General features: G+C 49.3%; 2 protein-coding genes across 2 annotated transcripts in view; one reads left to right on the top strand and one right to left on the bottom strand.

Moving 5' to 3' along the window:
- sdccag8 (SHH signaling and ciliogenesis regulator sdccag8) overlaps positions 1-16,505 on the bottom strand; it is a 29,197-nt gene extending 12,692 nt beyond the window's left edge. Inside the window, exons 1-14 of the mRNA XM_067235774.1 lie at positions 16,396-16,505; positions 16,046-16,195; positions 15,792-15,871; positions 15,328-15,441; positions 15,006-15,131; positions 14,817-14,912; positions 14,579-14,643; positions 14,221-14,418; positions 13,962-14,100; positions 13,719-13,871; positions 13,479-13,613; positions 12,942-13,058; positions 12,436-12,578; positions 687-814 (exon numbers count right to left, since the gene is read on the bottom strand). Of these exons, the coding sequence (XP_067091875.1) occupies positions 687-814; positions 12,436-12,578; positions 12,942-13,058; positions 13,479-13,613; positions 13,719-13,871; positions 13,962-14,100; positions 14,221-14,418; positions 14,579-14,643; positions 14,817-14,912; positions 15,006-15,131; positions 15,328-15,441; positions 15,792-15,871; positions 16,046-16,195; positions 16,396-16,456 (1,705 nt within the window). The 5' untranslated portion in view covers positions 16,457-16,505. The remainder of the gene's footprint in view (positions 1-686; positions 815-12,435; positions 12,579-12,941; positions 13,059-13,478; positions 13,614-13,718; positions 13,872-13,961; positions 14,101-14,220; positions 14,419-14,578; positions 14,644-14,816; positions 14,913-15,005; positions 15,132-15,327; positions 15,442-15,791; positions 15,872-16,045; positions 16,196-16,395) is intronic.
- An 807-nt stretch (positions 16,506-17,312) lies between these two features.
- On the top strand, positions 17,313-23,136 carry perp (p53 apoptosis effector related to pmp22). Its single transcript, XM_067236842.1, has 4 exons — positions 17,313-17,641; positions 19,979-20,119; positions 21,400-21,781; positions 21,904-23,136. Exons 1-3 carry the CDS (start codon positions 17,437-17,439, stop codon positions 21,609-21,611), a joined length of 558 nt encoding a protein of 185 aa, XP_067092943.1. The 5' UTR covers positions 17,313-17,436; the 3' UTR covers positions 21,612-21,781; positions 21,904-23,136.
- Positions 23,137-24,425: the final 1,289 nt, after the last annotated feature.

Here is a 24,425-nt window from a genome sequence, read left to right as displayed (position 1 = left end):
AGAGTGATGATTGAGGCCGGGGGGGGGGGGGGGGGGGTGAGAGAAGAGAGGGGTGCGTGTGTGTGTGGAGGCTAATTAGCTGCAGAGAGGAGGAAGTGGGGTTTGGTATTAAAGGACTGATTCCACCGGCCCGGGGAGTTTCCTGCTGTGTCTCTGATGCCGCCTCTCTTTAGACAACATGTGTGCCGGAGAGCCGAGCCGTGCCAGAAAAAAAGCCTCCCTTTGTTTCCTCCTGCTCCTTTGTTCTGGCAGGCAGCGGGCCTCCAAGCCTCTCAGAAACACAGGTAAATAAAGCGGGAGATCCAGATGGTCCGACAGATGTGGGAGCAGCACTCCCAAATCAACAGACAGCGGGGCCCGCTCCTCCCTCCGCCTCTCCCCTCCCCGCCCTCCTTAAACGCTAACTAATACGCTGCGGCCGGCCTCCGCTGCTCCACAGCTGCTCCCCCGCGCACAGCCAAAGGTTACAGGTGTGGCTAGCGCCGGCGCTGTCCGCCTTGGAGCGGGTTCGAGCTGGGTTTGGCGCTGCCCTGAGGTGGGGGGGGGGGGGGGGGGGGGTGAAGGGGGCCGCTGATAGAGTAGAAGGGGGGGGGGGGGGAGGGAGGTTGAGAAGGTGAGGGAGGGAGGAAAGGGGTGAGAGGAAGGTGTTGTTGGCAGGCGGCGGTGGCTAGCCGCTGGACACCCACCGTAGCGCTCGTGCTGCGCCTCTGTTTGCTGCAGCCGGAGTGTGAGCTCCTGCTCTCGCCGCTGTGCTGAGAGGGTCACGGCCGCCATGTCCTCACCACGGCAACGCTCCCACACCTCCCTCTCCTGCCTGGGCGAGAGAGGGCCGGACAGACAGACAGAGAGAGAGAGAGAGAGAGAGAGAGAGAGAGAGAGAGAGAGAGAGGGGGCAAGGAGAGAGAGAGAACGAATTAGAGACAAAAGGACGAAGAAGCAGAGACAACAACAACAAAAAAGCAATAGAAAAAAAGAGAGAAAGAAAAAAAAAGAGGGAGAGAGAGAGAGAGACAGAAGTACACAGTGAGTTCCCTCTCAGGAGGTTGCTGAAGGGTAAAAGTGTCAAGCCCCAGACAGGGAGCCCCTGAGTCTTGCTGCAGCTGTCCACAACACAACAACACACGCCGGACTAGAGCCGTGCCGAGCCACTGCAGTTCGCCCGGCACAACCCCCACACTGTGGGTCAGCGCAGAGGCTCCTGTTAAAGGAACGCTTCACACGCAGGGCAGAGATGTGTGCTACTATCTGTGCGTATAAACTGGTGGGGTCAGCAAGAACATCCGTTTTAATTTGCACAGAATTTCCTTTTCATTGTGATGATCATTATTTTATATGTATCAATTTAGGGGGGAAAAAGGACAATATGGATACCTAATAATCGGATGCTGCTTTCATGTTTATGCCTGGTTGGAGGAATGTGAAAGGTTTGGTTCTTCCTATAATGTTAGGGTTCGGCTTCTATACATTTCTACACATAATAATCTATGGCAAACAGGATGAATCTGGCAGATCCAAGTCCAACCCTACACAATCTGGCAGACTCGAGTCCACCAGAAAACAACATCGCTCCTCTCAAAAAAAAAAAAAAACACAAAGAAAAGAAATAGTCTAATCTTCCAAAAGTCCAAAGGCGTTAATGAAGAGAGAGGGAGAGAGAGAGAGTACTGTAAACTTTTCTCCCCTGCAGGGTTTGGACTGAGTCTCCAAAGTGACCGCGTCTGTGCTCCTGCTGTCGTCTGGAGTGTGAACGCTGTGTGCCTGTGTGTGTGTCCCTGCGTTTGCGTCTATGTGTCTGTTCCTCTGTGTGAGTGTGTGTGTGTGACTGAGTCTGTGTGCGATTGAATATGTGTGTGTGTGCGTGTGTGTGAATGCCGGGTGCTGAGTGTGCTTGGGACACCAGGAGAGAACGATGCACCCCTGCTGGGTTTGAACAGCGGCCTAAAACACCATCCACACCAGCGCCCCACGGGGGGGCGCCAGGCGGGCACTGCCAGCCATTTGGTCCTGTCGGCTTCCAGGGGGGCCCAGCCTCACACCCACCATGTTTAACCACCAATTAGCATGAGACAGCCGGCCAGAAAGTTCCAGAACACAGGAGGATGACTAGGAGAGCTAGGGTAGAGAGTTTGGTTGGAGGAGGAAGAGGAGGAGGAGAAAGGGGGGGGGGGAGAAAGTTGGAGTTCGGAACAGAAGGACGAGGGGAGCTGTGGTCAGATAGTGTGTGTGTGTGTGTGTGGAAGACAAGAAAAGAGTGAAAGCACAAAGTTGTTGATTAGCTCCTTATGAGAAGTAAGTACAGATTAGCGGTTGATAAGCCAGTACTCACGTGGATAATATAGATCAAATATACTTTCATTGTTATCTGAGTCATAAGCCGCCTATTTATCACATCAGAGATGGGATAATAGCCTTCATAGCACGTACTGAGAGCAGAATACAAAGCACATTTAGCCCTGGATTGATGATAACAAATTCTGTCATTTCAATAATTATGGAATGTGAAACTTAAAACAGAGGAGAATACAAAGGGTAGCAAACTGAATAAGAAAGCCTGTGGAACGTACAGATGGAGGTCTTGTCTAACACACACAGTCAGTATAGAGTCCAGACCGCACATTAAAACCTCAATCTTAAGGCTCTGGCCCAGGTAAGGCGAGATCTATCGTCTTAACAGGAATGTATCTTTGCTATCTCACATTTATTGAGAGAGGCTGTGATGTGGTACAGCAGGTTAGCGGCCAGAGCCCTTGTGACCCGCCAGTAAGGGGCAGAGTTGAGGCGGTGAACTGGGCAGCCAGTCCCAGAGCCAGGCTGGAGGGCAGGAGCTGGAGCAGGGGAAGATCATGCAGTAGATGATGGAGTTGACTGGGTATATCCAGGGGTGGGGACACTGATGACTGTTATTAGGGTAACTAGTTAGGATAGCTAATTACTGATGTGGGGGCATCTAGGTTGAGAGCTAGGTACTGTTGTTAGGGTAGGTAGGTAGGTGGGGTAGTTGAATTGCTCAGTTTGGAGTCGATAGCCTGGGTATTGTACTAGCCGGGTATCCTAGCTTGTTACTTATTTGTGGCTCGATAGCTTGATTACTGGGACTTGAGTAGTTATCAAGAGTAGGGAGGTCACAGGGGTTGTAGTGGCTAGGTACGGTAGCCACTGGGTTGTATATGGAGGCTGGGCGTCTGGGCTGGATGCTGGAGTGGTGAGTAAGGGCTCATGCCTGCCTAAGTGGGCACTAGTCAAGCTGTTGTCCATTTGATTTGGCCTGCCAGGGCCCAGCAGAGCGCAGCCATAGCTGCACCCCGCGGTGCTCCATGATCCAGCGCCAGGAACGACCAAATGCTATGCTTCCTAACAACCAGCGTGGATAGGAGTCAGACGCTCTGCTCTGGAGTGCCTGAGCTAACAGCCTTAGCTGCTACTGAGGGTGAGGGTGAGGGTGAGGGTGAGAGAGAGAGAGAGACAGAGACAGAGAGAGGGAGAGGGAGGGAGGGAGGGAGGGAGGGAGGGAGGGAGGGAGGGAGGGAGGGAGGGAGGGAGGGAGGGAGGGAGGGAGGGAGGGAGGGAGGGAGGGAGGGAGGGAGGGAGGGAGGGAGAAAGAGAGAGAGGAAGGGCAAGCTTTGATCAAAACCATTCATTCTGGGGGAAGTTACTAATATATTTAAGAGTAAATAAACTGATACAAAGTTACTGTCAAAACAGTTTTGAATGATAAGAGGTGTTAGGATGTGCTTTGAAAACAAACATTACAGATGCATGTAGTTGAAAGTGGCAGGATTTGACTTTACAAACTTATCTACTGAACAAGAACTGCGTAATCTCAACACTGGGATTTACTGTATATCACATGTCTGCTAACCTTTTTTGAAAAATATTCTATTCGACATACTCGAACAAAAGTAGTCTCGTCACACCGGATCAAGCCATAAAAATGTGCCATATTTCCATCTGTGCTTAAGCTTTCATCTCATTCATGCCTTTATAAATGCAATTCATATTCATTTTATTAAAACAGTAATGCTAAAACTAAAATCAACAATGGAAGAACTACTGTGCAGCAAAGTACTGGTTAACAACAATGCGTGGGTACAGAAGTGTCAAACACACCCACAGCTACTGGATGATGTGTGTCAATTGCACCCCGCTTTCCACCCAAAACACCTCCTCCACTCTCTCGGAAATAGACGAATCAAAAGCAGCCCTCTTTCGCCTGGCTAAGAGCACTCGCTCTCCGTCTACAATATCCATCCCTCCATCCATCCTGAGGGCTCTCGTCTTCACTCCCAATGCTTTTTTTCCCCCATCAGTTTTCTTTCCCTCTCCCCCTGAGCGCCCCCCCCTCCTCCCTCCTCCTCTTCCCTCCCCCATCCCTGCCTCCCCTCCCCCCCCCCCCCCTCTCCTCCCACCCTTTTTCCTTTAACTAAACTGGCTGTGGCTTCCTCCATCTGGTGGCTCTTCCTTCAGCAGCCCCGCACCTGTTCACACCTCCTCTCCTGTTGGCGGCCGCTGAACGCGGGCCGCGCTGCCAGGCCCGTTCTGGCGCCCGCAACCTCTCTGTCATTCAATCCATCTGTCAGAAGTGAACTTTGTTTACAGCGGGCTTCTGCTTTCTTCTTCAAGGAGCACTAGCACCCCTCAAGGTCAGCCGCACTGACGGGGAGAATCAGCATCAATTTACACACGGAAAAAAAAGAGAAGAAGAGCATTTTCCTTTTGTAACCAATGCGCACTTTTACTTGTATGTGCACACACGCGCACGCACACGGCACACTTCCCGCAGGTTAAGAGTGCACATTCTTCAGCGGAGAATACAGACGCTAACTTCCTACTCTAACTTTTACAAACTAATGTGGGTAGTTCATTGCTTAATCAACACAGATGGAAATCTTCTTCTAGATGAGAAGATGCTCCATGAATGTATCGACATCTGTGCCTTTGCACAAATATATGGATGCTTCAATATTGACCTACAATGTACACAAATCTTTCCCCAGTGATGTCTGTCATTTACATAAATAGTGAGTAATGCATACTGTATTCATCCCTCTGCCATATATATGATGTTATTTAGAGAATGCTTAAGAGGAAAGCAAAATTAATGAGAACATAACTTCCTAAACACCTGAGAATTGCAGTTTAACTAGAGTATAAATTATATAATACATATGTTCAGTTCTTTGTAAAATGTTATATATGATACTACAAATGAATAACACTTATGCTACACTTATGTTATGTTCACTATTTAATCAAATCATTCAGAAAGTATTAACCTGACATTTATAATTATTTTGTACAGAATTATTGATAACCACAAAAAATAGATTTACAGAGTAAACTATTATAATTCTAGAGTGTGAGCATAGGTGAAGCAGGAGAGGAAAGATGAAAGTTAAGAGGAGAAATCGTGAAAAATAAATGAAGTATAGGGGTGAGAGAGAAGGAAAAAGACAGATTGTAGAAGAGAAAAAGCAGCAACAATATTGCAAAAACAAAACAACAATGATAACAGTAGCAAATACATTGAGAAAAGAGATTGAAAGAAAGGGAATATTGCATGACGGGAACAGAGCGAGAACAGAGAGAAATAGAGAGAAATGGAAAGAAAGAGAAAAGGAGTAAACAGGGTTGACTCCCACGGTGAGCCAGCCTGTGTCACCACCTGAACTGGAGTTCACACGTCCTGGTCATGTAACAGTCACACACACACACACGCACACACAAGTCAACTAGGAGTTGTTTTTTTTGCCAGAGTACAACCTGTGCAACCCCGCCTTCCCTCCACGCCCTTCCTCGACGCCCTCCCTCCCTCCCTCCCTTCTCATGTGCTCTCACACAGGGACCAACCCCCTGGCCCGCCCCAGCTCTCTGCCAACCACAACTACGCTCAACTCTGTCACATTAAACACAACCTGGATGCCACTGGGCAGCCATCACACACTCTCCACTGAAGCTGGGGCCACAGCGGAGGGAAACAAAGAGGGTCTTTAAACACAACCAGAGCTGGAGGAGAGGAGGGGGAGAGGAGGGGTTGCGTCTGTCTGCCCACCCTCTCCTCTTATCTCCTCTTACCTACTCTCCTCTCTTCTCTACTCCCACCTCTCCTCTCACCTATACCCTCTTCTCCTCTCCTCTCATAGTTTTTCTCCCCCCACTCCTTTCCTTCTCTCCTATCACCTCCTTCCTCCTTTCCTCTCCCCCCCTGGTGTGACAGTAATAACACTGAAGTAATATGCTCTGAGTGGCACTACTGCCCCTGCAGTACCAGGGCATGGCTGGCACAGGAGGGCCTGGCCGGGCAGGCTAGCTAGGGCTGAGGAGAAGTCAGAGACAGAGACAGAGAGAGAGATAAGAAAGAGAGAGAAACGAGAGAGGCAGCCCAAGTGAGAGAGGACCAATGTTGAGAACCCCAGTAAAGCTGCCACTCAAACAGCAGGAGGTGTGGGGGGCAGAGGAAGCCACAGAGTCAGAGATAGCCCTTCTCTCGCTCTCTTCACACACACATTCCACGACTTCCCTAAGGTCAATCGTGGTATCACTAAAACCACAAAATGGAGGTTTGCTTTCTCTTTTGCTTTCCCTCAAAACCGCACGCATGATTCCAGCACAGGACAGGAGGGAGGATGGAGGAAAGGAAGGAGGGAGGGAGTGAAGGAGGGATGGTGAGAAGGAGGGATGGTGAGGCGTGTTCCAGAAGCAGTAAGTAGGGCACCCTCCCAGGGCAGAGTTGGCCCAAGTGAGAACAGTTGCACCCGACAGATTTGTCTCCAGTTAGCCTCAGGTCTCTCAGCACTCCCTCCTGTCCCACCCAGCAAGATGAGAGGATGGAGGGGTGGAAGAAGGGGTGAGGAGAATGGGGGAAAGGGGGAGCGCTGCAGAGAAGACCGGATGTCTAGAGGAGTTTCTAGTTGTCCACGGACTTCCAGTGTGTACCATCAGAGCAAGAGGACACACAGGAGGTCTTTCTTGAGTTTCCATCTCAGGTGCGGAGGAAAATAGAAGGACGGAGAAACACAAAGACAGAGAGAGACAATGACAGACAGAGATACAGATAGAAAGAGGGAGTGAGTGTTGAGACAGGGTGAGACATGAAACACTGAGGAGCAGGTTAATATTAGAGGCCTGCCTTTGCCACGGAAGTGTGTGTGTGCGTGTGCCTGTGTCCGAGGCTGGGCACAGGCACGCACTCGGTGGCAGGGAGAGGGCACTCTGACAGGGAGGCGAGAAGAACACGGCAAGGTCTCCTCCCGGGCCAATGGGCACACCACTGTCAACATCAAGACACTCCGCCCCCCCCACCCCCCCCCCCCCCCCCACCCCCCCACGGCTGGCCCGCGGCCCTCCCAGCTGCCCTATCCGTAACTGTCTGATTAGTTCTACTAAGCAGCCCCTCCCCTGCCAGCCCTGACGCCATCTGCTACCCAGCAACATGGCTGCCGCCCAGCTCCCCGTGCCCGCCCCCCTCTCCCCCCCCCCCCCCCTCCTGCCCTCCCTCCTACCTACCTGGCAGGGCGATGCCTGCGCCCGTATAGAGCTAGGGCTTCTAGATCGGGCATCGTAGCTACTAGGACCGTGTTTGAATTGGGCTTGGCACACCGGAAAGGGGCAACGTTCGGTTTTGGTAAAGAGGTTGAAGAAAATAAATACAGTGCTTGACAGGTTATGTCTGCTCTACGGAGTATCTGTCTATGATGCAGGACAGGTTCAGCAGGCTGGCACAGGGGTGTGTGTGTGTGTTTGTGTGTGAGAAAGACAGAGAAACTGAGAACTGTGTGTGTGTGAGTGTATGCACGCGTGTGTGTGTGTGTATGCGTGTGTGTGAGCGTGTTGAAGGGCTGGCAGAGACCTACAGTTCATTACTGCCACCCTGACAGGAGCGGCCCGCGTGGCAGCAGCCTTTTATCTCCACTCTGATTGGACAACCACCTCCCACTGACTCGGAGTGCAGCAGTTTTGTTGCGCACAGATTTCTCTCTCCCTCTGGCGAGAAGCTGCATCTGCTCACTAGTTTGCTCTCTCTTCCTCTCTCAGACTCCCTCCATCCCTCTTTCTCTCCCTCCCTCTTAGGGCCTGTTCCCCACAATGCACACTGCCAGGGAGGGAGAGAGAGAGAATGAAAAAGAGAGCGTGAGAGAAGCTGAAGGCAGAGCAGAGGAGCGTGTCATATTTAATGGGATTTGGAGGCTAGATGTGTAACTTGGTGTCCGGGGCACAGTGGTAGGTCTGGCCTGACTCTGTCTCTGTGTTTGTCTGGGTGGGGAAGGTTGCAGGAAGGTGAACTGAGTCTTGGTGCTTTTCCACTGTGTGGTACTGGCTCCACCCGACTCACCTTTACTGGTTTTACATCGGGCAAACCTGGTACCGTAGGTACAGTATGCTGGTACCTGGTACAGTATGCGGCCATTTTGGGTGTATTTTTTGGCAACACCTCCGTCCTCCTGGTTGTCGACAAAAGGATCCAGAGAGAGAGTGGTATGTGTCGCACTTGACAACGTCAAGGCAGTTCCATGCGGAGTCGCTATGACGACCAGCAACATTTAGGGGGTATGATCTGCAGCCATGGATACAAACCTGCTCGAGGAAGAGCAAGTAGAGGCGAGTTGATACTATGTGGTGGAAAAGCAACTTTAGACAGACTGTTTCCTATGCTCAGCTGGCTTCCTCTGCTAACAGAACTAAAACAGAGGATAATCTGTCAGGACAGGACACTATGACTGCACTAGGACAGGACACTAGGACAGGACACTAGGACTGGACTAGGACTGGACTAGGACTGGACTAGGACAGGACACTAGGACAGGACACTAGGACAGGACACTAGGACAGGACACTAGGACTGGACTAGGACAGGACACTAGGACAGGACACTAGGACTGGACACTAGGACTGGACACTAGGACTGGACTAGGACAGGACACTAGGACAGGACACTAGGACAGGACACTAGGACTGGACTAGGACTGGACTAGGACAGGACACTAGGACAGGACACTAGGACTGGACACTAGGACTGGACACTAGGACAAGACACTAGGACAAGACACTAGGACACTAGGACTGGACACTAGGACTGGACACTAGGACTGGACACTAGGACTGGACACTAGGACTGGACACTAGGACAGGACACTAGGACTGGACTAGGACACTAGGACTGGACACTAGGACTGGACACTAGGACTGGACACTAGGACAGGACACTAGGACTGGACTAGGACACTAGGACTGGACACTAGGACTGGACACTAGGACTGGACACTAGGACAGGACACTAGGACTGGACTAGGACACTAGGACTGGACACTAGGACTGGACACTAGGACAGGACACTAGGACTGGACTAGGACACTAGGACTGGACACTAGGACTGGACACTAGGACAGGACACTAGGACAGGACACTAGGACTGGACACTAGGACTGGACACTAGGACTGGACACTAGGACTGGACACTAGGACAGGACTAGGACAGGCCATAGAGATTGGCAATGTTCAAGAAATAAACGGGAAGTTCAAATTAGCCTGTGTACCTGCTCACAGACTGAGTCAGACAGACAGAGAGAGAGACAGAGGAAGAGGCTGGGAGAATGAAACACAAACAGGCAGGCACGCAGAGACAGACAAGCAGACAGAGGGCTGTAGGGGTTAGCTCAGTGACATCATGAATACTGTGGAGTTTGATGCTCATGCTCCTGACCCAGGCCTGCCCTGCCAGTGCCCCCCCCATCCAGACTCACGGCCAACACCCCCCCCCCCCCCCCCCATCTCTCCCCCCCTCCCCTCCTTCCCAGGCCACCGGCATTAAAATGGATGCTCGATTTGATGAGGATGAACCGAGCAGAGAGTCGGAGCCAGCGTAGACGGGGTGCCGTCCAAACCGCACGCGCGCACACATGCGGTCAGATCCGCCCGCCCGCTGCTCGTCGCAGGTCAGGCGGATCTGGCGCGACGCTGAGAAAAGTTCTGCCGCGTGGTTTTCCAGCGTGTTTTGGTGGCGTCCTGCGGGCTCCCCCGAGCAGAACGGGGGGGAGGGGGGGGGGACAAAAGACAGGAGCAAACAAACAACAAACAAACAAACAAACAAACGGTCTAAAGCCCGGGCTGAGCGGCGTCGGGAGGAAGGAGAACAGAGTGGCGAGGATTAGGCCAGATCCTGGTCTGCCCGCCGCACAGCTGGCTGATGATCCAATCCTGGAGTGCCAGGACGGGGGGCCCTGCTCTGCACCAGCCGCCATGGGGCCTGGGGGCACGTCATGTGTGTGTTTGTGTGTGTGTGTCTGTGAGTGTGTTGGTTTCTTTGTATGTGTGTCTTTCTGTGTGTGTGTGTGTGTGATTTGGGGGAGAGGTTCCTAAATATCAAACGAAAGGCACCGAGTGCTTCATGTCCCTCGGAGGGCATCTGAAGCGGGGCTGCTGTGATCCGCGGTGCTGCGAGATGAACCCGGTAGAAAGGACCCGAATCAAAGCTGGTCATCAGAAGCCGGCTCACACGGCTGTGTGCCTCTCAGCCCTCTCTCTCTCTCTCTCTCTCTCCCTCTCTCTCTCTCACCCTGGAAGAGGCACACACGGGCCACGCCGCTACAAAGACCCCGCAACGCCCGGAGTGAACAGCGGGGGCGCTGGAGAACGTGTCTCTGACTGAAGCTTCCCGAGGGGGGCTGCAGTCTGGACTGAAACACGCTCTATATCACATAGAGGATGTTAGTTCGGCTTCAAGCACGACAACGGGCGTGCAGTGTGTGTGTGTGCGTGTGGGTCTGTGTGTGTGTGTCCTTCAGCTTGGCCTGAAGGAAGATTTCAGCCACGACCAGATGTCAGCTGCATCTGTACTCCATAGCTGGCCCTCCAACCTGCCTGAGTGTTAAACACATTAAACGCTACACACACATTTTCACACGCACACACAAACGGCCGCTCTGCCAAGGCCCACACTGGTCAGCCCCTCAGACAGAGAGCCAGCACACAAACACGTGTACTTTTAAATGATTTCAAATGCTCGAGGTGTGGAGTGTTCACAAAGTCAGGAGCTATGCGTCTCCCTACCATGACTAAATTAAGTGCACCTTAAGTAGCTTAGCGTAACGACTGCCAGGCGGGTGTTACGGCTAGCCTAGCCTCAAGCCCGCTAGCCACCTATCAGCCCAGCAGCATGTAGCGCTGGTGTTAGCATGTCCTTCTCCACAGCTGTCCAGATTACACTCTAACTCAGTTAAACACAGATCAGAGCAGAAGCAGCAGCATACAGCAGGGGGAGAGGGGAGAGGAGGGAGGGGGGAGATCAGCAGTAGCCCTGCAACTGTGCCAGCCTGCCAGCCTGCCAGCCTGCCCGCTGCTTCGACTGCTCCGCGTGGCACCAGGGCACATCTGTGCCTGTCTCTGACACCTCGGCCGGGGGCGGGAGCCGAGACACTGCCCAGAGCGGCTGGCAGAGGCACACCAGCGGACAGGGGAGGTGGGGGAGGTGGGACAGAGAGGTGAGAGAAGGGTGAGATGGGGGTGGAGGGGTGACATGGGGAGGGGGGGGGGGGGAGAGAGAGGGAGGTGACGGGTGCCAGTACTGCCGGCCATGAGAAGTACAGGGCACAAGGCACAGGCAGGAGCCAGCAGGACCAATCTGCCGCTGTAAAGGAGAGGGGAGGAGAGAAGAGAAGAGGGGGAGATGAGAGGGGAGGAGAGAAGAGGGGAGGAGATGAGAGGGGGGGAGAAGAGGGGGGGGGTGAGAGGGGGAGAGAAGAGGGGGGGAGGAGAGGGGAGAAGTTGGGAGGGAAGGGGAAGACAAGAAAAGAAAGAAGAGGAGAGGGCAAGGGAGACGAGAGCCCAGCTGAGGTGAGAGGACGGGAGAGGAAAATGGCGACAGAAAGGCCGAGGCACCGTCCTGTCCTTTGTGAACAGAGCTGACATTCTGTCTACACACCAGAATGTGCGGGGCTGAGGCTGGGGCTGAGGGTCCTGGGGGCCTCCGCCCTGGCACGGCTGAGCAGGGGGGAGGATTAGGGGGGGAACCTACAGAGGGTGAGCTGGGCGGCGGCCTAGAGGCTGGCACTCGCAGGGAGGGGGCGACAGTGGACGGGGTAGAGTGGCAGGGCGCTGGGCACGGGGAGAAAGGTGGTGCTGTGGCATGTCTAATAGGATTATGGGTGCTGGGCAAGGCTGGGCTGGGCGTGCTGGCCAGAGGGGGCCGGAGGGTCGCCGAATTCGGTGTGGCAGAGCGGAACGGGCCTGGGCATGTGGCGGGGAGGGGCTGTGGGTAGTGCTCTGGCATGTGTAACAGGATTAGTGGTACCTGGTGAGGTCCAGTTGGTCCAGGGCTGGGCACCGGGTTTGGTGCTGGGCAGTGGGGCTGGCACGGGCACTGGTGGGCACAGCGGAGGGGGCGGGGCTGGGAGGGTGGGGTGCGGGCGCTGCTGTGGCATGTCTAATAGGATTAGCTGTTACCTGGTGAGGTGCAGTTGGTGGCGGGCCTGTCCCAGCTGCTCCATCAGGCTCAGAACCTCGGCCTGGGATTGGCTAGCTTCCCTCTGGACTGCCTCCAATCGCTGCCGGCAGCCAATCAGCTCCTGACCCAGGCGTTCTACTTCCTGTCCCGCCGAGAGAGGAGGAAGGAGGGAGGGAGAGGCTTATACAACGCTACATCTTGTGTCTTCTCTGTTACGGCCCAGTCGGATTGAAATAATTTTGATGCTACTAACATTAGAGAATATATGTGTTGCGTCTAAATGAATCTTGAGGTAATTATTGCTACAAATGATGAATTGTAATTGTAGTTACAAATGAGCTGTTCAGCAATAGGAGTCCAGCAGTAACAAGTAACCGTCTACCACAGAACAGCATGTCAGAAAGTGTTCTGTGCTGCATCGAAAGACATGTTGTGCTGTCTGTCCCGTCTCCCAGTGTGGTTCCCTGGTGTTCACCCTGTCTCCTGCTGCTGTGGACGTTCTCACCTGTCCAGACAGCTCCACCTGTCTGGAGGTCTTGGAGGAGGTCTCTCTGAGCCCTCTCTCCGCCTCCTCTCTCCTCAGCTGGGCCTGACTCAGCTGGTACCTCAGCTCCCCGCACACCTGAGGAAGGAGTGGGAGGTCACACACACACATGACATATAGGGCTGGAGTACAACCATGACTTTCAAGTCTGCACTCAGGCAAATTAAGGCCACTCCAAATTCCAGACTTTTCAGAAGATTTATGTATTTTGATAAATGTATCACTGTCTCGATGAGAATATGTGATTATAGATTATTTAAATATAGTAAATATAAGCAAAAATAGATTATCGGGTCAGTTCTGAGTAAAATACACGCCACACAAAACAAAACACAGCCATTGACAAGGCGTTGGTGCCACCCAGTGGTTACATGGGATTACTGCAGCCATGGAACAGTTACAGTACAAAAGGGTGAATAAGGGTGAAGGGGTGAAGTAGCACGTTGCGTCCTGCTACTAGTCCAAGCACACATACGCGTGTGCTGAGGGTACACACACCTTGCTGCTGTCCTGCTCCTGAGCGGTGAGTTTACGTAGAGCCTCGTCCAGCTGAGCGGTAAGCGAGGCCCCCTCTCTGCCCTCCTTGTCCAGCTGACCCTGCAGTTCTGCGACACGCTGGGAAAGACCCGCCACCTGCAGGACAGACAACGCCACACACAAGACGTTTGGGGATGGACAGAATGTCTGGCTTTTGAAAGTGCGGCAGGGTTAGGGTAGTCAGGGGCTCCAGCTGCTTACCGTCTGGGCCAGCTCGTCCTTCTCCTTGCGGGCTTCGCTCCGAGCCTCCTCTCTGGCCTCTGAGAGCTTCTGCTGCTGGCCGGCCAACTCCTTCTCCAGCCTCTCCCTCTGCCTCGACAGCTCCCTGGCCAACTGCTCACACTGCACAGCTGCCTACACACACACACACACACACACACAGTCAATTGATGCTCCACACTCCGTTACTAAGAGCTGTATTTGTATGAGTGTAGTGAGAGTCACCCTAGTCTTCTCCAGGTTTGCCTCCTCCGCCATCTCGACGGCCTGTTTGACCTGCTGGTAGGCTGACCACTCTCTCTGCTGGGCCTCGCTCTGGCTGACCCTCACAGAGCACAGCACCGCCATGAGCTCATCCCTCTCTCTGGCAGGTCAGAGCGCACACACACACACACACACGCACAGGGGTCTGTCAAATATTATGTTAAGTATACATAACATAAGTCTTTCATTCAAATGTATCTGTGTGAAGAGAAATGTGTACTTGGTGAGCCTGTCTATGGCCTGGACGTGCATGTTGGAGTGGGTCTCTGCGAGCACAGCCTCGTGCTGGGCACACTTGAGACACAGGCCGCCCACGGTGGGCTGGGCACCGCGTGACGCCGCTGCGGCCATGGCCTCTTTATGCCTTAGGCGACCTTTGACCTCTTCACACTCCTTCTGACAGCTGGCCAGCTCCTTCCTGGTGGGTCAGGGCATACAGACAGACTAGGCAGTCAGACAGGCAGGTAGACATGCAGAGAGACAAAGTCAAAGATTTGAGACACCTGAGCACAACCAGTTCTTGAGATCAGCTTTGTGTCGCGTCTCCGTGGCAACAGAGCTGCGCAGACGAAGCTTACCTCAGAGATGTGACCTGGGCTTCCAGAGTGTCTGTCTGGGCTTGATACAGCACCTTCAGCTGCTCCTGCAACACACACACTGCACATGAGACAGCTTAATGGACGGGCACGCCCACACCAGCTCAACAGCTACCCCAAACGGCTGAGAGGTGCTACAGATCACAAGACTGACAAGAAGCTTGAGGTGACACATGAGGTGGAGAGGCTCAGGGAAAGCAGCAGCAGATGTCATCAGTACCAGCTCTCTCCTCCAGTGGTGGTCTTCAGAACGCCCAGGGCTGTGAATGCTGGGGGCTCCCGGTCTGAGGGGGGCTGGGGGGGGAGGTTCAGTCACCTGAGGGGGGTGGACAGGATCTTATCAGCCTCTTTACTGGAAGGATGACTTGCTACTGACAGAGCTTGCTTCTGAGACAGCAGTATACTGTACCGTTGCATTGAGGAGAGTGTAGTCTTTCAGGGTCTCCTCCACCATCTTGGACTTGAGTTCTCCCTGAAGTTTCTCGTTTTCCACCACCACCACCCTGATCCTCTGCTTCATGCTTACCAGCTCCTCCTATAGGTGAAGCAGAGATGGTTCACTCACACCAAAAAACACAGCTGCAGGTTCTGCATTTCATTTGAATATTTCATGGCGAATTGGTATGTCTTCATTGCTTGTTTTTCATTCATTGTTTATTGTGTAAACCATCAATACATTCATGTGCTCCTTTATTAACAGGTGTTGCTAGGAGCAGCCAATCAGGACTAACCTTGCAGAACTTGACCTCTGCCTCCAGGTGCTGGATGTATTCTGATTGGTTGTGGATAATTGGGACGAGGTCCTGGACGCTAGGTAGGCTGGAAGCTGCTTCATCTTGAAGTCCCTTATTGGACAACACACAAAGACTCAGAGACAGGTTCCATCAGAATCACTGGGGTGGAGATCTATTACTGATTATGTTCATAGTAGTAGGACTGCTAGTAATGCCTGTTATGGTAGTCAAGTATACTGCCAATTATTCGAGGTAACCAAATAAACTAAATTGTGTTTTGCAAAAACAAACCCTGTACACCACTCAACCTCTGTGAATGGTCATTCTACCGGTTTGTAAAATCGCAAAACTGCTCACATTCTGTAAAGCATTGTTTTTCATCCGTAACTTAAATTAATAAAGAGTATACTGAACTTCCTGGATAGTATCTGCATAGCCTAGAGAGACTAGAGTCTCAGTACCTTGGAAGATCTTGTCTTGGAGGGAGTGAGAGGGGATGATGCTCGTTGTTGCTTCTGCAGGAGAGACCTCAGCTGATTGACTGAAAGACAAATATTCTAATTTTAGCATGTATACCATAGAGTGGGATCAACAGATCATCTATATCAACATTAATAACTCTTCTTGAGTAGCCTAGAGCCAAGAGCATTCAGATATATGGGACTCAATAGAAGGTTCCTGCTTGTCACCTCCCAGAGTCTTTGTTGTTACCTACCAGCTTCACTCTGCTGACGCTGGGTCCAGGATGATTCCTCCCCGCCCGGGCTGCCAGGAGAGTGGCTACCCCTTCCCTCCACAAGCTCTCCATCCGAACTCCGCACCGCCAGGACACCTCTGAGCTGCTGGATGCTGCGGTTTGCCCGCTCTGAAACACAGAATTCAAACGTTGGTGCCCATGACTTTAAATACTTGTAGCACTACTGACATTTCGTTACGAACTAAGTAAACAATCAGGTCATTATGTGAACAGAAATGTATTCCTAATTTAGCACTTGCTTGCACTAACCAACCGGGCATAGCAGTTCTGTAGCTAGCTTGATAGAGACAGAAGTAGCCACTAGTTACCTCTAAGTTTCTTCTGATAAGCCCCCAACTCTTCATCCTCATCAGAATCCAATGGTTTCATTTCGGGAATGATAAATTAACTTAATGAATCAACTAGCAAACGATTGTTCATAAGCAAACTATATTTATGTTGTCACGGTTGGCGTGCACAAATCTACCTAGCATAACTGAGGTTTGTTTGAGTCAACCGTTGAATGAACCACCACAGCTTGTCCACACACTTCCGTAAACTATCGGTAGCTGGGATTTGTAGTTCTATCTCAAATGCACGGACAACAAACGTGCCACAAACCAATCATCGGGGTTTGTCACAAAAATATCCTCCCAATGGAAAATAGTATCAATTTAACAAAGCCTTCGCATAAAAGCTTAGTCTACAGTTAACTATCCATTAAAGACGACCAATAATATCCTGGTAGCAAGCTGCATAAGAAATAGAACGTCTGTCTTGAAATAATTATAGATTATAACCCATTGCAAGCGTCTATCTAATTAGATCACTGAACTATACCAATGGATTTCCTGATCTAGAGCCATCATATTAATTAAGTTGAAAGAAAACAAGTACTGTTTGTCTAATAATTAAGCTATAGGCTAGTTGTAGCTACAGTAAGCCTACATCATAATAATATTATATTATAAAATAGATATTATGTAATAGCCTACATAATAAGCCTTGGAATGTGTATACATAGGCCTATACTTCATTCTCTATTAAAGATCAACCAGAACTAAAATGACAAAAAAGTAAAACGTCTTTAGTCTCAAGTGGCACTGAAGGAGTTACTGTAATTTGAAACAGTCATTGGGCTGGGCTACCCATCGGCCCCCGGCATTGGGCCAAGGCCAGCCAGACATGCCCAGCCCTACAGGTTTGTGAACAGGTTTTCTGTTTACTGTGACAACGAATACAGTCGCAGACTCGGGTGGGGCCCTTCATTCCTATTCGTAAAATAGGTGTAGCCTACTGCGCTCAAAACTCCAAACTGCAAGTTCGAGCTTCAGTTTCGCACTGTGTGGCTGTCTGTTCTGATCGCGATCATGTTTCGTTGTGGAATAGCGTATCCAAGATGCAGGTGGATCTTGCCTATTCTATTGCTTTTCGCAATCATTTTTGACATTATTGCAATCGCTGCTTCCTCTGGATGGGTCGAGGACGAGGGTGCGAAGTCCCACTATGCCAATATGTGGAGCCATTGTCAAGGAAGGAATGACCTATGGGAATGCAAGACTCTTATGGAATATCGTAAGTATATCAACAAACCGAAAGATCTTTATTCAAACCCATTCTTTATCACCACAAATGGGAATCGTGTCAAATAAGGGAAAATAATAGCGATGGCACTGGCAGGCAGGGATCCTAGTTGACCAACAGGTCTGAACGCACCTCATAGCCCGTCCAGACATGCACACGTATGTCTATCATAATAATTCAACTGTACGCGTTGAAAGAAGACCAATCATACAGATAGTTTTGTCTTGTGTGAGAAAGGAAACATTTACAACGTAGTCCCTGTTTGGCTGTAGTATGGGGGAAGGGAACCCATTGCTGTCGACAGCTGGGATGAACTTTGAACTGAAATTTGCACTATTCTCTTCTCTGCACTGCTACTCAGACATTATTATACTATGGGGAGCTGAATGACTACGACAATCATTTACAACTTGTACAACTAAAAAGATGTAAATACAGATTCACACAAACCTTTCTATAGTTTATATTTTATATCCTATAGTTAAGTAGTTAACTTCATTGTTTTTAAAAACTGAAGTGAACCAGCTGAATGAAGGGTCCATAACAAGATGGCTTACACAGTCATTTTCTCAGGGCTATTTTTAGAGTTAATGAGTGTCTGTTTCCAACCGAGGAGGTCCACTTGCTGACCAGCTTAGACAGAGAGAGGGAGAAAGAGAGGGGAAAAAAAGATATGGGAAGGGGGATTGGGTTCATTCGTCCTTGTCCTTCAGTGTAACATTTCACCTGAAATAGAAATCCCGTTGTCCACACACCAGTGGTAGCCTAGTTCCCCTCACCTGTGTTGTTGAGATGTTTCAGTGGTGCATCACAAGGGCCACATTGTTGTTGTTATCAGAAGGAGAAGGACACACACATTACTGTTCAGTCACCAAGTTAGTTGCCTCCACATATTATACGATTATTATTATGATCGTGGGCCTATACCCATGAGAAAAGCAGACACTCTAACTGTAAGTCTGTCACGCACACAGACACAAAGACTACTGAATCTATCTAATACTAATATAATGAATGGTGTTATTACATGTAGATAATATGTGGTTTCTGAAGTATCTCTGGTTGCTCCACGGGGGCGTAGCTCTGCTAGTTAAGACAGTGATGCAATAATGATGAGATCAAAGTTTTCCTTTGTGACTCCTCTGCTTCGGAGGGTTGATGGCCCAACCCTAAAGCCACACCCTGGTGGGGTTGAAGTAGGGAAGAGGATGTAAACTGTACACAGAGACACTGTCACTAGAAACAGTGGTGACACCCTATAATCTTCTTAGGTGAGGGATGGGTGACAAATAGTGGGTACTGAAGTGTGGGGTGTTTTTCAGAACAGATTAGCAGCTCTTTTATGAGTTTTATCAGAGAGAGAGTCTTGTATGTATTCTGTTTCTAAATAACATAAACATAACTAATTAACATAACTAACCCTAACCCTGAAGAGGTTCACTCCTCATCTGTCTGTCAAGGGAATCACTTTGAACTTCTATATGTTCACGGGCAAATCATACAATGCTAAAATTATGGTAAGGAGTATTGCAATCATAATTTAAACTGGCTTATTCAACAGAGCCTAGCGGTGTTGAAAACAGCCAGAGCTGCATGGCCACAGGCTGAGGTGTGGGCTAAGCCTGCAATTCAACCCTGTCAGAGGTGTAGACGGAGTGAATCATTGAAGGTGTGACTTGAGAAAAAGATTACCTAGACTATGAGCATGTGAGAAAGCTAGCTGGCTACAAACCACCATGCACAGGCATGAACACACACCCTACCAAACCACTACTTTACCCAATTACGTATTTTTGCGGCTTTATTCATAGAGACAGTTGGAGACAGAGAAAGGAAAACAGGGAGAGAGATGGGAAGACGTGCAGGAAATGGCAGGGTGTGGGATCAAACACGGGCCCCTGCATTAAGGCATAGCCGTAGTTGTACACGCTCTCACCTAATGAGCCACCAGGGCACCCCCTTTGTCAACTCTGAGTCCTGCCACTGCCGTCTCATCCTCCCTCTGTCACGGAAATTACTACGGCAGAAGTAAGCGTTCATAGTGAGGCAAATATAAATGATAATAAAAAGAAAAATTTCAAAACGTCCATCCTGCATCCAGATAATGCGGTCTACGTTCTAGGGGTCCACTGCTGAACACGACACCATGCACTCTGCATGCAGAGGCCCTGAAATCACTGAAGTCTTATGATTGGGCCCCGGCATCAGCCTATCACTGAAGTCTTATGATTGGGCCCCGGCATCAGCCTATCACTGAAGTCTTATGATTGGGCCATCAGTTGTTCTTGAGAAGGGGCTTAACCAGAGTGTTGTGATGTTTGTTTCCAGCATGGGCCCAGGCTGTGGCTGCTCTGATGATCATTGGGCTCATCATCCTCATCATAGCCTTCATCATCTCCTGCATCGCCCTCTGCTGCACCCTCAACATCAGCCTCCTGCCTATCATCGGAATCTTACTCTTCATTGTTGGTAAGACAAAGCAATCTTAATATGCAGAATTAGTGGGAAAATGTTTTTTCTTTTCTTTTCCAGACGTATCTACTCTCCACATCGTCAGTGGATTTCACAGGAGAACAACCACTACTCTCTAGCCAGAAAGTCACCAAGCCTTAGTTTGTGTTTCAGCTACCATAGGGGAGACAGAGCAAAGGAAATAAGTGGTTAAGGAAAAGGTGAAAGTGTTCTGTAGAGAGAGGCAGCATACAAAGGGAGTCAGTTGGCTGCGTGGTTAGGGAAGCGGACTAGTAATCTGAAGGTTGCCAGTTCGATTCCCGGCCGTGCAAAATGACGTGTCCTTGGGCAAGGCACTTCACCCTACTTGCCTCGGGGGGAATGTCCCTGTACTTACTGTAAGTCGCTCTGGATAAGAGCGTTGACTAAATGTAAATGTAAAGGACTTGGAGCTATCAAAGGCAGAGAGAACTGTGAGAAGATGAGGTAAGATGTGGGAGGTTTGAATCTTCCCAGATAAGAAATAGCATCAGTCTTTCTGCAAGGACACTTAGGGCAGGGCTGTGGTATGGCGTTGCCGTGGGAACTTGGAGAATGTGTGAACACAGAGTCATCACTCTTATTGTCAGATCCTAAAGGGACACTCCCACATGACTGAGCCAGGTCTCTCCCCTCAGAGACCACGCCCCTGAAACCTGGGCCCAGCTTTCAGATGAACTCAACTCTGCTTGTTTAACTCAGTCCTGCTGGCCCTCAGGGAAGAGGGAGATAAACAATGCACTCAGGAGTTCAACAGAAACGATGAGTGTGTGTGTAGGAGTGTGGATGTCTTCATGTTCAGTCATAAGTAGATGTGTGTCATAGTTGAGTCTGCCTGTCTGTCACACAGTTGAAATGTTCTCTTCCTGGAGTCTGTGTTGACTCTGTAGATCGTAAGTGTCACTGTCTAGGCTAGAAATTGGTTCTCTCCCTGAAAAAATTAGAATATGACGATCAGTCGATCTTTTAATAGTAAACCAATGTCAGTCAAGCCCTCGGTTTGGCCTAGCAGAGCCACAGTACCACTACGTGAAGGTATTTTCCACACAACCCTGATAGAGTTGTCAGTCTCTCACACTACTGTGTCAAATTCTCCCACCAGCTGCTCTTAATCAGACTCTCACCAGCTATCTTCTAAACCCTCTGTACACAAAAGAGATTTTACAGCGTTAGTTATCAATTATAGCTATATATAGTAAGAGAGAGGAATACGGTGACTCTGTGTGTGTCTCTGATGGTTTTCCTCTCCTCTCCCACAGTGGTTGTACAGATCATCGCCCTCATCATCTATCCAGTCAAGTTCAACGACCTGATCTTCGAAGGTCACTATGTCTTTACCTGGGCCTACGGCTTTGCGTGGGGCGCCACCATCCTGACCATCGGTTGTGGCATTCTCTTCTGCTGCCTGCCACGCTATGAGGACGAGCTCACAGGCATGGCCAAGACCAAGTACATCTACTCCTCTGCATAAAGAAGCCACCCGGCCCCAAACCATGCTGCTTCCTGTACCCATAATCCTCTCCCTTCCTCTACCTACTCACCTTCCACATTTTCCTCCCCCACCCTGCCCATTCCTCTGCCCCTAATATACCCCTTGCTCTGCCCCTAACCACACCCCTTCTCCCCAGCAGTGTCCTCCCTGTCCCCTGGGTGCTAGTGTGGAGTCAGTGTTGTATTTCTTCTCTAAAATGGGTGATGGTAGTGTAGGATGGTAAAGGACACTTCAGAGGCATCGTTTGACTTTGCTGTTATCGTCTCCTAAGTGGATGTCCCCCTACCCCCTCCCACACATTGATCCGACAGTTTCAAAGTCACATTCAAACAGTGACACCATGGGAGGGGATTGTCTCAAACGGATCTGTCTCCAGATGTCATCGCAAAAATCACCTAAGTGCACTTAACAACTAGGTAGTCACCCTGTAATGTCTGAGACATTTGTAATAACGATGGTTTTCTCAAATACAGGTTAGCTTAAAGAAATTATGTCAACTCATTTCCCCCAGAGGGTCCTAGTTCTAGATTAGCCTTCATTTGTGCTCCAGTTACAGTCCCCAAGTGTTCCAGCCAGCTAAACCACTTGGTCACAGTTTGTAAGATAAGTTACAATGTTGTGGACACCTCTCTACTTCTACATTCTATTTGTGCTTGTTGAAAAGATTTATTCACTCTTATCCTGAAGCATCTTAAATTCTGCAGATTATTGCTTGGTTAGTATTAAGAAATGTCAGTTCTGAGGAGAGAGGGCCATAGGTAAATAAGAGGATGGTTAGAGCCTGACTGTATGTATTGCAAGGAAAGATAATGAAAATGAAGTGGAAAATAGATTTAGAATTTATTTCAGTTTTGTTTTGGCCATTTTGTACATTTGTGTTTTGTTTTGATCTTTACTAAATATGTTTTTCTTTCATGATAATGGGTAAGACTGTGGGTATGTGCTGCATTGTATACGTTTTATATTTTATGAACACAAATGATAATACACTAATAGAATCAAATTGAAAAGTCGATTCCATGTGCTTAAAATTAGTCTGGCTTCAAAACTGTCGATAGCTGACACTAGACAACAATATGATGAAAATAATAATTCTATGAATCTGTAAAAAGGGTTATTTTTTGCTAAAAGTATATTGGATGTTGGCTGTCAGTAGTGGAGCCAGACTAAATGAGTGCTGTAAGGAAGTCAGTGTTAGGGAAGCAGACGAGAGCCTCATGGTGTTCAGTAGCACTGTTGGCTTGCTGCTCTCTCTCTGTCAGACTTCTGACGGCTGGCTGGGCGCTGTGCTGTACGATGGCAGAATGTATAAAAGACCCGTGCCTTAATTTCTTGATAAAAACTTGTTGTTAATGTACTGAATGCTTTACTAGACATGTCAATTTGCAGGTCATTCAATATTCAATGACTGGCGATGATCACCTGTTATTTCCTTTGGTCTCATAGGCAGTTTTCACCTGTGTGTATTTTTAAGCAATAAAGAGTTTCTTTAAAAACTAAATAATGTTTGAACTGAATGCTATTGGAGTGAAATTGCAAAGTAAAGGGGAATATAGACACCCATAAGCTGTTAACTCAATGTAAACGTCTAAACTCTACTAGCTTATACTGCCAAATGAACTAATGCTATAGCACGCTGGACTAGTTTTGACAAGTCAGCAATCTAATCTGCATCTAATCCTGAGCTCTTAATCTCTCCCTCAAACCCAGGATGGGAATTTGTGAACAATCTAGGCTATGATGTCTTCAGTCAAACGTCTCTGAACTCTTGGCTAAAAGATCTGTAAAGGCTTCTCACAAACAGGGGAGTTAGATGGCTGAGCGGTTAGGGAATCGGGCTATTAATCAGAAGGTTGCCAGTTCGTGTCAAATAACTTTGTGTCCTTGGGCAAGGCACCTCACCCTACTTGCTTCAGGGGGAATGTCCCTGTACTTACTGTAAGTCGCTCTGGATAAAAGTGTCTGCTAAATGACTAAAATGTAAACAAGGGAACTGGAGAATCTTAGAATAGAGCCCAAACAAAGTGTTTTAGACTCTATACTAACAGGATAATGGGTGTATGTTTTGTACATATTTCATAACCAGAAACCATTAACAGGGTATTTCGAAGTATGACATAGAAATTATGAAGAAAAACATAGTATGGCTGATTTAGGGTGTCAACTATGTTTATCACTGTTTCCAAAGTATTTGTGTAGCTGGGACAAGCAGACAGGATGAGTCAGACAAGATTGCCACCCCACCCCAACACACACTCACAATCTGAGAACCACACCCAGAAAATGCATGCCCTGACAACACAGAAAAGGCTGGAACTAGGGAGGATAAGTGTGTGTGTGTGTGTGTGTGTGTGGAGGGGCAGGGAACAGAGAGTGCAGAAACATAATGACATCTAGTCCTAGCACACCTATCCTCTCGACAGGAGAGAAGGAGCATTACATCCAGATTAAATAAACCATACTTCCTTTAGTCCCCCATCCCATGGAAAGGATGTTTCTATTTTTTATTTGTTTGATTTACCCAAGGTGGTTGTCAAAGCTGAACAGGTCATGTTTTAACAATGTTTTTAACAACCACAGAACAAACTGAGTAGGAGTTCTTCCATAGAATGCATATGAATGATAATAAGATAGAAAGGGTGATTGGAAGCATGCACAGACTACTCAAACAAAGCCTCACTTTGATACAATAGTACCTTCAAACAGCCACCAGGGAGCACTATCAACGTCAAACAATACCATTTTGATTAATCTATAATTTAATTCCCCGTGTTCATAAGGAGATGGAAGTTG

This window comes from Osmerus mordax, chromosome 5 (genome assembly GCF_038355195.1).
Source record: "Osmerus mordax isolate fOsmMor3 chromosome 5, fOsmMor3.pri, whole genome shotgun sequence".
Classification (NCBI taxonomy): domain Eukaryota; kingdom Metazoa; phylum Chordata; class Actinopteri; order Osmeriformes; family Osmeridae; genus Osmerus; species Osmerus mordax.
The sequence above is the reverse complement of the archived record's forward strand: the minus strand, read 5'-3'. Positions and strand labels throughout refer to the sequence as shown.

What these genes read in the sequence shown, in the direction of transcription:
- perp (XM_067236842.1), top strand. Translation starts at nt 17,437, where the DNA reads ATGTTTCGTTGTGGAATAGCGTATCCAAGATGCAGGTGGATCTTGCCT. An exon ending in CAAGACTCTTATGGAATATC is followed by an intron (nt 17,642 to 19,978) that starts GTAAGTATATCA and finishes GTTTGTTTCCAG; the next exon opens with CATGGGCCCAGGCTGTGGCT. An exon ending in AATCTTACTCTTCATTGTTG is followed by an intron (nt 20,120 to 21,399) that starts GTAAGACAAAGC and finishes CCTCTCCCACAG; the next exon opens with TGGTTGTACAGATCATCGCC.